This window comes from Carassius carassius, chromosome 10, assembly GCF_963082965.1.
Source record: "Carassius carassius chromosome 10, fCarCar2.1, whole genome shotgun sequence".
NCBI lineage: Eukaryota > Metazoa > Chordata > Actinopteri > Cypriniformes > Cyprinidae > Carassius > Carassius carassius.
In genome coordinates this window covers 10,821,665-10,833,753 of record NC_081764.1, presented here as the reverse complement: position 1 = coordinate 10,833,753, position 12,089 = coordinate 10,821,665, and the positions used below count along the sequence as shown (strand labels likewise).

General features: G+C 37.2%; 2 protein-coding genes across 5 annotated transcripts in view; one reads left to right on the top strand and one right to left on the bottom strand.

Annotated features, from left to right (window-relative positions):
* Positions 1–1,614: 1,614 nt before the first annotated feature.
* Positions 1,615–12,089, bottom strand: part of LOC132151771 (gamma-aminobutyric acid receptor subunit alpha-5-like) — a 29,929-nt gene continuing 19,454 nt past the window's right edge. For all 3 annotated transcript variants that reach the window (XM_059560130.1, XM_059560129.1, XM_059560128.1), the window contains 3 exons: positions 9,325–9,477; positions 6,311–6,522; positions 1,615–3,613 (listed from right to left, as the gene is read on the bottom strand). In XM_059560130.1, coding sequence (XP_059416113.1) covers positions 3,320–3,613; positions 6,311–6,522; positions 9,325–9,477 — 659 coding nt within the window. In that variant the 3' untranslated portion in view covers positions 1,615–3,319. The remainder of the gene's footprint in view (positions 3,614–6,310; positions 6,523–9,324; positions 9,478–12,089) is intronic.
* LOC132151770 (gamma-aminobutyric acid receptor subunit beta-3-like) overlaps positions 10,308–12,089 on the top strand; it is a 76,791-nt gene continuing 75,009 nt past the window's right edge. The window contains exon 1 of one of the 2 annotated variants that reach the window (XM_059560126.1): positions 10,308–10,803. In XM_059560126.1, coding sequence (XP_059416109.1) covers positions 10,709–10,803 — 95 coding nt within the window. In that variant the 5' untranslated portion in view covers positions 10,308–10,708. The remainder of the gene's footprint in view (positions 10,804–12,089) is intronic. The other variant, XM_059560125.1, reaches the window with a different exon arrangement.

The window sequence follows — 12,089 nt, the reverse complement described above, 5'->3', positions numbered from 1 at the left end:
CGTTTTTATGCTGAAACGGCCTTCCATATGGTGTCACCCCTTTTTGGCTTAGTGAGAGCATGAACTCGGCCAGTTCAAATGCATGATATACTATCCTCTTGTGGCTGATTACAGCAATGCAGATAGAACGTGCAATAGAGAAATCACAGCACATTCTAAATCAAATACAGTGAAAGAACAAAAAGCAGTGCAGTTAAGCACAGGGTAAAGGATGTGACAAGAAAAATGCCGGCACTGTCAAACATTTTAACTTACTACAATTAAAAACATAATTTTTTATGTACAATCAAAGTGGAAACCCGCCAGTGAAAAAAAAAAAAAAAGACCAACGCTTTTTTAAGAGCTCTTTGAATTTAAGCAAATCAAGTTCAAATCAAAAGTAAAATAAATCATTATAAATTATTGGGGGTTAAATGGATGGGATGGGGGGTGGGGGCGGTATATTATGGTAATAATGATGAAAATGTTAGTTTTTTGAATACTACACTTTTAAAGCATTGTCAATTCTGACATCTCTGTGCTTAAATTGTGGGTGATCAGTACATTATCTGTCACATGGTTAGCTACCATCTTTGCACAGTAGATTAAATCAAAACGACATAACCAAACACATTTGATAATAAAATGCATTTTCAGCTTTAGGAGATGAAATTTTTGGCTTTTTCTTAATAACACAATGAAAAGAATGGGGTAACTCTTCTTGATACAAACAAAAATCTGTAATGACATATCTGAGTGACAGCTTCTAAACTGTACACTAGCGGAATTCCGGTCAAGCTCTCACTCCACCACTCAGGAGATTAAAGGTTTAAGGTCCATTGGCATGCTGTGCATTATTGTGTCAGGGATGAGTTTAGTATATTAGAGAGGTTTACACACGCTTTACATGTATTAAAAAGAAGTCAAGTTTTTCTCTAAACACACAATAAGAGCATGATATTTCAAATAAATGTCAGTGTGACTGATACAAAATAACAACATACTTTAACATTAATATTACATTAACATAAAGCATAATTAAGAACGTTGATAAATATGCAAATGCATAGAATACACAAACATTTAATTTGTATATTATGTCACTTACTGAACACAGCTGCCAAGTCTCCAGTAATATGTATATAATATCACACACATAATGAAAAATTATAGTTACTTGGTCACACTGGTCCTAGTTTAATTCAACGCCATGTATAGGAGCACTGGTAGGAAAAGCAACTTAAGTGAAGCTAAATCCTTCACAAACAGATGTGGGCCAGATGTTGCCAGTGCACAGGACCAGAGGAAGGATTCCGTAGCCTCCCTGCTCCAGGAACTCTGGTCTTGATGTGTGCATGTGTGTTTGCTTGCATGCGTGTACATGTGCGTTTTGTATAATCCCAGAAGTAATCCCAGGAAAAATCCTTCTTCCATTCACAGTAGCTTCTGCAGCAACCGTCTCATTAGGACAATATCTAAGCTTCACGTGCATGTCTTTGCATTACATTGCAATGAGCCTGTGTAAAGCAGCAATGAACCCATACTCGTTCCTTTAAAAAAGCTCATCTGTGTGTAAATGTGATGCATTTCAGCAATGTCTTTTGAGCAACTCAAACAGAAGTAATCAGAACTTGGTCAAGAAACAAATCAGGCAGAATTTATTGCTTCAGACATGTACGCTTTGAGGAACAGCTGTACATTTCTGGAAACATCCATTGTAGTAAAAGGGCACATTACTGACTTTCTTCAACTCTTTTAATGATTCATTCTCTTATAGGCTTTTATTATTCTCTTATAGAGTGGTGTACAGAGGAGCTTAATGGCTCTTGTAGTTGGCCTCTTAATGAGCTACACATTATCTGTAGGATCACTTAGTTCTTTGTGCCATCTCACTTTCACCTAACAAGTTCAGAATAGAATGTTTCTGGAAACAAACCCGAATCTTTCTGAGTCACACTTTTGGACTATCTGTTCGCTCTTCCAATTCATTTCCCAAATAAGTAGCCATGCATTTTGGTTGAAGAGATGGCATTATGGTGTGATGTTAATTTACCAATTTTAACATGTCTGACTGTAGCAGGTTCCATGTTTCTGCTGTGCAGTTGTACAGTAGAATATAGAATATGTCTCTCTTTTCTTGTCTTTAGAATCTGAATGTTTCTTTCATTTTGTTAACCTGATCATTTCACATTAGTCTACATGGTAGCGCAAAGAAAATATCACTAGGTGACAACATTTAAGGCTGTTTTTGACTTGTTCCAACCTCGAAAACCCACTGACCAATTTACAACACAGACAAAAAAAAAAGGAAAATGTCTGTCGCATAAACAGCATTTAAAGCCCATGTAAAAACCATTAACTGTAAAGAAATGCCACATTCTGTCAAAGCCTACAATATTTAACAATAAAATCTGCGTTTTCACCATCATTCATGTCACATTGGCTGCACATCAGAATAGTGTATCAGAACAATTTTTTAGCTCTTCCTCACTAATGTTGAGCCACGTCTACGCTAAAAGCAAAGCATACACAAGCTATGTACAAATGATTCAAAAATCTTAGCTGCAACCCAACCTTGTTCACCTTGCAGGGTATCTTGGTCTAAAGTGTGAAAAGCTGCCTAAGGTGCACAATTCTATTTAGCTACTTCAAAAAAGCTTAGAAAAAAATGACAAACAAAAGTGAAATCAGTAATTGCGATACATTCCAGAGAACTCGTATGAAGTAATCCCTCTGAAGGCAACATTTTTAGCATGGCTAAAAACTTAGCTTAGCATCTGATTACTCCATTGATGCTAAATACAAAGAAGAGAATAAACAAAGAAGAGAAGCCTGAAATCCATTAATACAAAGCAAGGGTTTCATTATAAGCAATTACCCATTACAACATAGTAGAAAATGTTTTTTGCATAGCATTTGGCCTTGCTGTACTTCTTTTCATAAATGTTTTTTATTCTGCGATAAATGCTGATGCCAAATGCATTCATTTTTGTTCACATCCCTTGGAAAATTTTCATGGCTGAAATGGAAGCTTGTGTGGTGCTCAATTCATTGTAAGTTGAATGCAATAACCAGTGGAAACCAGAGAAATATAAAGTAGGAAGTCAAGGCAGATATGGCAATTATATTCCCATAGAGCTTTGAATCTATCATGCAATTTTTGATATCAGGAAGAAATTTCAACAGGAGCACTCCTCTTATAGAATAGCAAAGTAAGAGATGCAGTAAGTAAGTGCTCGGCATCGTTTTTTGCAAGATCAGCTTGTCGTCGAGTATTGAAGTGGAGAAGAAAAAGAGGTTGTGAAAGGAATGTCGCAGTGGCATAGGGGCTTTGCGTGGGCTAAACCGCTCCTGTAATCACTGGTTCCCTGTTGAGATATGTGGCCCAGTAGACCAAGTTGAAAGTCCCAAAGAGGACCGGGAACACTATCCGAGACATCTTGTCAATTTTGCTGACACTGTTGTAAGTCTTTTTGGGATCCATTGCAGGCTTGGTCTCAGCGCTCTTCAGCTGGACAGTGGTGCTGTTAGAGATGGTTGAGATAGCTGCATCCTTCGTGATGTTGGGGGTGAAGTTAACTCCAGACAAACAGGCATTGTTTGGCTTTTTGGAGAGTGCCAGTGGGTCTTTTTTCTGTAGTTGAGAAAGAAGAAGACATTGTTATGTTGTTACTGTCAGACTTTAAACAAGATTGTTAATGTAAGAAGTAAGCTGCCAAACCTCTGTTTAAAGAACCCAGATAATGAACCAGTTTGAAGGTCGTAACCTTCTAATTAAAGGTGAAATACAGGCATGGTTAACAGAGATCTGAGTCTGAACATTAAACAATGGCCTCTGCAGGGTCAAAAGAGATTAATTAATAAAGCGACAGTATAATAATGGAGCGGTCAAGACTGTGGTTCAGACAGAGTGGACTGAACTTTGCTCACTCAAGGGTATGTGCAAGTAACTTTGAGGCACTTTTCCGAGTGAAATGTCATTTAGTTTATCACAATTACACATCTTCTACACTGTTCATCCATTCAAGGATTTTTGTCCACAATCAGTATGATTACTTTAGGTCCAAAAGAACATAAGCAGCAGTTATAGCTCTAAAAATCCTGCTTTATTGCTTTTATGTTCCAGTACTTTCAGGTGGGCAGAGGTAATCTGTCACCATGCCAGTCTGTGGGGGTGGCAAGACAAAAGGTCCTGAGTTGCATCTAGCCACCTCATTTTTCCACAATTCATCTTTACTTTTAAGGATAGAGCTTTCAAGTCTAAAAGGGGGTGCAAACGCATCATTAAAATAGTCCATACAAGTCTATGCGCTGTATTACAAGTCTTGAGTTATTAGAAAGGATTGAGAAATACCCAAATTAAAGTTCATGAGAGTCATAGAGATGTTTGATTTGCAAATGAGTCGTGAGCAATTTTATCCGATTCACAATACCCAAAAGGATCTTATTTGGAATAGAGTTTAAACTCATTAAAGAATTATGAAATATTAGAATCTTTATTAAGAATTGGAATTTCTAAAAGATCACATGACATTGAAGACCAGAATAAATTACATTTTAAAGTATATTCATATAGAAAACATATTTTAAATTGTAATAATTTTTTGAAGTATTACTGTTTTTAACATATTTTTCTTGGTGAGCAAAAGAGACATCATTCAAAAACATTAAAACATTTTTTTTTTACCAACCCCAATATTGAACAGTATTTTGTACACGTCATATACGTTATATTGCGTGGAATTTAGTGGTGGAAATTTAGATTCTTTCAAGAGATTCGTTTATTTTCAATTCGTTCACCAAAATGATTCGAGTGTCGTGTGTTATGTCTTAAGTCAACGAATGTATTTACTTGTGACAAAAACTGATTTGGCTTTATTAAAGTGTGTGTATAATCGCATTAAATAAATAGTCTAAATAAGTTGTTCCAATGAACAAAGCACAAGGTTTTCTTGCATAATGAAACATTTTAATTGTTTGTTCAGACAGTTCATATATTATATATTCACATTAATAAATCAGGGATCAAACGTGGAGTTATGTTCTGTATGCTAAATACGAAAACGAGCGTATGTGCACCTATAACTGTGCTTTGTATCTGCTGATTGCTGATCGAGATTTACATGCTTGGCTCACTGACCCTGTATACTCTCATTCATTTCGTTCTCGAATGAGATGTATCAGTTCATTCAACTCGTTCACCTACGAGAAGATCGTGTTCGTTCACTACATTCAACAAATCACATGCTCCGTCACATCTTGAGTAACTCTTTGACAGGAAACAGTTCACAGAGCTGTTCAAGAGCTGTGTATGCGCTGCTAATAACGCCGCGCTCACGCGCTGCTGTGGAGGGCGGAACTTCAGTGAATGAGAAATATGAGTCAATGGATTCGGTGTGCCAGAATGATTCGTTCACCTAAAATATTCGTTCACGTACAAACCATCACTAGTGTAATTCCCTATAGCCTACATTAAATATTTGGAATATATATTTTCATATTTTATTAGGTTCTTTGATAGGGTCACAATACAAAGGTCTAAGCAACAACGTAACTTCCGTGATGTCCCCGATGCGCGTGGTGGGTCAAGAAATTTTACTTTATATGTGGGGCGGGCTGGGGCGAAATTATTTCAGAAAAGCGGGACCCGGGTTGGAAAAAAAGGCGACCCGTGCATCACTACCCCACAGCATGAGCTCAAGGTTTTAGAAAGACTACTTAGCAGGATAGGTGAAATAAGTTGGTGTTTGATAAAAAAAGGGGGTGACATTTAAAAAAGCTGTGCTGGAGGTCTAGATCTGACCTTCAGAGGTCTGACTGCAGAGCCTTTACTAACAAACTCACCACAGTGACATTGATAGCTCTTTGAATTCTGTTTGTCCACTGCGAATGAAAAATTACCACCTGGGTGAAAATGGATCTTGCATAAGCAGAAACCTGGCATTTACATGTTCATCAAAAAAGCAGCTTTCAGAAATCTCAATGAAGTGGCCAGTCTGAAGGGCATTTTGAGTAAAGGCTAAATATTACTCCTATGGAATTTCAAAATGTGACATCCATCAGCAGCTAAAACAAATACATCTCATCTAATAAAGCAGTTGACATACGAGTTAGTGTCACCATCTGAAATGTTGTAACTGAGCACTCTCAAGCTGTTCTGGTGTCTCCAACCATTTTGTAAAAGCATATTATATAGTCGCAATGTATTGTAACCTTCATGTCAAACAGAACTGTCATGTTATGCAACTTCACTCAACAAAGCCTCTTTCTGAGGTTTTCTAAGAGTTGAACATCACATATGCACAAATGCATGAAAACATACTAAACTTACTTTAGGCTGCTGAGCCTCCAAGGCCTTCTTTCCATCCCATGCCCAGCTGCGTTTGGTGAAGTAGTTGACTGTGGCAAACTCAATAAGCGCTGAGAACACAAAGGCATAGCAAACAGCGATGAACCAATCCATTGCAGTGGCATATGCTACTTTAGGAAGAGAGTTGCGGGCGCTGATGCTGAGGGTGGTCATGGTCAACACTGTGGTCACACCTGTGGAGGATCAAACACATATGTATTTAGAATATTATAAGATCTCTATTAAGCAAAATAAATAAATAAATACACTACCGGTCAAAAGTTTGCAATGATTCAGAGTTTTTAATAATAAAGTCTCCTGTGCTCACAAAGGGTGTATTTATTTGATCAGAAATATAGTAAAAACTGTAATATTGTAAAATATTTGTACAATTTAAAATAACTTTTTTAACCTATTCATGTGATGGCAAAGTTGAATTTTCAGCAGCAATTACTCCAGTCAATACGTTTATTCAGCAAGAACATATTTAATTGATCAAAAGTGACAGTTAAAGTGACAAAAAATTATCATGGTTTCCACAAAAATTTAAAGCAGCAAAAACAACACTGGTAATAAGAACCATTATTAATAATTGAGTAAAAATAATAATAATAATAATAATAATGAAAAATTATAATTGAGCACCAAATCAGCATATAAATGATTTCTGAAGGATTATGTGACACTGAAGACTGAAATAATAACTATTGAAAATTCAGCTTTGCCATCAAAAGAATAAATTCCTTTTTAATGTACAGTATATTAAAATAATACCGTTATATTAAATTGTAATACTTGATGTTGTCATAATAAATGCAGCCTTGTGAGTGAAAGATACCTTTTCTTATCTTAATATCTTTATTATTACAAATAATATATAAAAACTTTTGATAGACAGTATTAATGAAAAATATAATAGACATTATAATCTAAATCCTTTAAGTTTGCCTCTTTGTAAGACACTATACTGTAAATTAAACAACATGCTTAAGTAACAAAATACGTTTCTTTTTCAAATGTATAGGAGTAACATTATAATTTCATCTGCAAAATATACAGGCTTATAATGCTTATAAAATAAAATGATTTATATGCCAAAAACAATCACAGCAATCCATCCAAAAATTTCTGTAGCAGCAGTGAGCAGGGAAATTCTGTCTTTCATCCAAAATAGTTATAATATTTAAAATGCTTTGCATGAATAAAATATTGGTTCATGAATCAAAAACTCATCTTAACAACAAAACAAAGCATACCAGCTGGGAATAATGGCATTAAGATCTTTTCAATCCCAGAAATGCAGTCTACTTTCTATCAAACAAAAAACTTTATAGAAGGTAGCAATGAAGGATTAAACACAGAAGCAATGCAGTTCAGATATAAATGTTTTTATATCTAACCTATGCCTTAGAATGACAGTATTGTTATAATTCCTTATGCAAAGCCTCTGAGAATAGTTCTTGATAAGCGTCTGAGGAGCGTAGGTGTGCGGTCCCTGTCAGAGGGAGATCAGATTGCCCCAGGCAGCGGTCACAGAGACCTTTAGACATATATAAGTATGGTACTACAGTCCCTCTCCGGGATTTCTCAGCCTCGGGCTATGCAAATAAAAAACTGTTACATGTGCAATATCAGCAAGTGAGTCTTTGAGCCTCCGTTCATGGATATTTGTATATTTATGTGTGTGAGAAAACGTTATGTTTGTTGTAGACTTTGTTGGGCAGTCCTAGAGATGTTGTTTGTGTGGGCGCATATTCCTTGTGGACTGTCTGCTCAGTTTGTTGATTATTGCCAAGATACAATGCAAGGCTCCAGAACTGAATAGGAACAGAGGTGTGAATTCCAAAACAGTCATCCGAGTGGATTAGCTCTTCATTCCTTCTGATTGCATCAGTCAGTTCTGATTTCCATTTTGATGAGAATTATTGATGTTCAAAGCAAAACATTAAGTGAAAGACCAAAAGGAGCAACAGATAAGAATCCATACATGCTTGGTGAGTGAAAACAGAATATAGCTATATAAAATCATCTGCATACAATCAGAACTGGAGGAATAAATATCTGATGCTGATGAGTTTGATGCTGAAGGTGCAAGCAGTCTATAATAACTGGAGAATGCTATTAGCATTAGCATTAGCATGATGTAGTTATGGCATTAACCAGAAGGGGCTAATGGAGCCATGCTAAACAGTGTTGTTAATTCTGCCTAAAACTACTGATTTTGTTTTTGGTCATTTTAATAAAGCTTATAAAGCAATTTAAAACTTAAATGAGAATTAGAAATGTTCCCTTGCCAACTAACTGATATAAAGTTGTAGTAGTAAAATTACGAAAACTGACACAAAATTTAAGCTATATAGATTTTTTTTAATACTAAATACAAAAAATAAAATCTAAATCAAAATTGAAAATATAAAAATAAATGTTAATTCAGAGCAATAATAATAAATATTATAAAATTATATAAATAAAACTCGGAATGGTGTAATGACATTAACCAGCAGAAGCTAACAGGGCCATGCTAAACAGTGTTGCTATTGTTAACAAAATCACTAAAGTAATAAGATTACAAAAATTCAAACTAAAAAAACAAATAATAATTGTGTGTGTGTGTGTGTGTGTGTGTGTGTGTGTGTGTGTGTGTGTGTGTGTGTGTGTGTGTGTGTGTGGTGTGTGTGTGAGAAACCTGAATAGTCACTGACTCATGGGGACTTGTGTCAACATGGGGAAAAAAGCTTATGAATGTTACAGAATGAGTATTTTGAAAATGTTAAAATGCAGAAAGTTTTCTGTGAGGGATAGTTTTAGGTGTAGGGTTGGTGTAGGGTGATAGAAAATACAGTTTGTACAGTACAAAACCATTACGCCTATGGAGAGTCCCCACAAGGATAGTAAACCAGATGTGTGTGTTTTTGTGTGTGTGTGTGTGTGTGTGTGTGTGTGTGTAAAACCCTAATTACCAAAAAAAAAAAAAAAGAAAGAAAGAATGCACTAACCAAAGACAGTCCTGGCAGGGACAGATTCACGGTTGAGCCAGAATGAGACTTGGGACAGAATGACAGTCATGAAGCAGGGCATGTAGGTCTGAATCACAAAGTAACCGATCTTCCTTTTCAGGTAGAAATGGGCCATCATGACTGTGTATTGACCTGCAGGGGGAACAATAAAACAGAAGAATGAAATGAGACAAAGGATGAGAATAGAAAACAGTGATGGAAAAATAAGGAAGAAACAAAGGGACTAAGAGAGGGAGGGATAGAGTGTGATTAAACTCTTGTGGGATAAGTGCAAACCAGCTGAGAGGTTTAAAGAGAAAATGAGAGAGAGAGAGAGAGAGACACAGAGAGAGAGAGAGGTGGTGAGAAACAAGTCAAGGGAAGAAAGAGACATAATAATATGAGACAAATCAAAACAAATGTGAAGTGATGTGATTATGGAATTTTCCAACAGTAGGCTACTGTCATTATTCTTTCAAAGTAAAGGGAAACACCTTGACTTCCTAGTTTGTGGTCTCTTGAACAGCTACTCTAATGTCTGACCACAAAGATGATTTGATGTTATTTAAGTGATAGAGTAAAACTTCAATTAAGAAATAAAAACTGCATAAATCATCAAATTGGAACAGATCGAATCATCTAAACGAAAGTGACATATATTATGTGTTTAAGTCACACTGCACTGGAATATGAAGTAAATCATTAACTGGAATAGAAGAGAATACAGAGTGAAAAAAAAAAATTATATATCCTGTTAACCAAGTGTAGATTGAATTTGAAGCTTTAAAAAAATCTTTTTGAGCCACACAGTCTGATACACTATAGAAAATCCACTGATGACTGCTGCTTTCTCCTGGCAAAATCGGATTTTTGTGTCCCACTAATCCCTCGTCACAATCTGCATCCTGCAGGCTTCTCTCACTCTCTCTCTCTCTCTCTCTCTCTCTCTCTCTCTCTCTCACACACACACACACAATCTCTTCTGTCTCTCACTCTTTCTATAGTGCCATCCATTCTGTCAGGCCAGGCCATCCGCGTTTAGGATATACTCTTTCACGGCTTCCAGAGAGAGAGTGAGGGAAAAAAGGGGGGAAAAAGCAGAGCAAAGGTGAAAAATCTAGTCAGGATCAGAGGGGACATATCAAGTGGATCAGATGAAGAGGACGACAAGCTGTTGAGCCTTGGAAGTTTAGGATAAGTCTGAACGTTGTGAGGGCCCTGAGGGGAAAGATGTCCTCGTCACGAGGGGCTCGTCCCATCTCCTTTGTCTCACTCGCCCCTTTATTTCAATGACCGAGAAGAAAGCACAACTGCCAGTGCTCCATTTAAGATATTCCACCTTGGATGTGCCCTGCAGGGTGGGACTCTTCTGAGAGCAGCAAACATGCGACTGTGGTGGATTTTACTGCTAAGCTTTTGGAGTGTTTATGGAGAACTCCCATTCATAGCAGAGAACAACGCTGCCATGCTAGTCAACTGGTGAGTGGTCTGTTTTTTTTACACAAATAGCACAGCTTTGAATGTCGTCAGAAACGGATGAGCACCTGAGGGGGGTCAGCTTCTAAATCAATTTGAAACCATCGGGAAGGGCAGGTGCTATTTTCTGGATGGTTGTTCTTATTAATAAAAGGTGACAGGTTATCTGGATGTCTTTACAGTGCGGGCTTTTCGGGCGATTGAATGTTGACATTTCCACTGGAGACTCCAGAAGGTCTTTTTCCCCCTTTCTTTCTTCTCCACTGGGTTTTCTATTTTTAACTTTGTAAAGAGGTTTGCACCTCAGATTAGCAGCAGTGATGGCCAGCTGACCTTTGTCCTGCAAGTCAGCCAAGGCTAAAATTGGAAGACAGGGAAAGACAGGTTATGAAGTCCTGCCAAAAAAAGAAGAAATTCCATGGCCTCAAAGCTCGTTTCTAAGTGTTTCTGGCCACCTGATGACAGCTGGCAAACTTTGATGTGTAAATCAATGGCAGTGAGACAGAGAGATGGGTCAGCAGGGTTTAAATCATGACGTGGTAAGCGTAGTTGATAATATCTGCCTAGCTCATGATCAGAGCATGATAATGTCTTATTGAATATGAGTGTATGCCAGCTCAGCACGGTTAACCATATATGTACATCCATAAAGGCAGAACAAGGGGAAGCCCCCAACCCCACCCCCCTGACATGATTGCAAAGCTAGAGGCAGAAATTATATGAGTGTATTACCAGTCATCTTTACATAACCGAATTGACAGATGCCACCTAGGCCCCCTTCTCCCCCTTGCTCATCTCCCATGTGTCTCTTTCCGGCTTGAGCCAATGTTGGCTGACCGATGTCACATGGTAAAAGCACAACTGATGGGGAAGCACGAGGATTAACCCTCCACACCCAATGGCTCAGGATAAGTGTTGTTTTCTCCCCTCCCTCTCTCTCTCATCTTCATCTCTTCCTGTACTCTTGCTGGTCCTAGAGACAGCTGGCCGTGAGTGGGAGGTGTACTCAAATCCTCATTTGCCATCCAGACTGATTCCAAAAAGCTATAATCACAGAAGGGCTATGGCTTTATTTAATAGAAAAGACGTCAAATGGTGTGATGCAACACATCCTGTTCCTGAAAATAATGCATTAGATGCAACAGGTTAGAAGGAGAGATGAACGCTGGAAGAATAAATATGATTTACTAGCAAGAAAATAAGGAATGTAATTCATGGTTAAAATGAAACTTTACGATAAACAATCCAAATCTCATTTTATATATAAATATTTTATTATTATTGTTAAT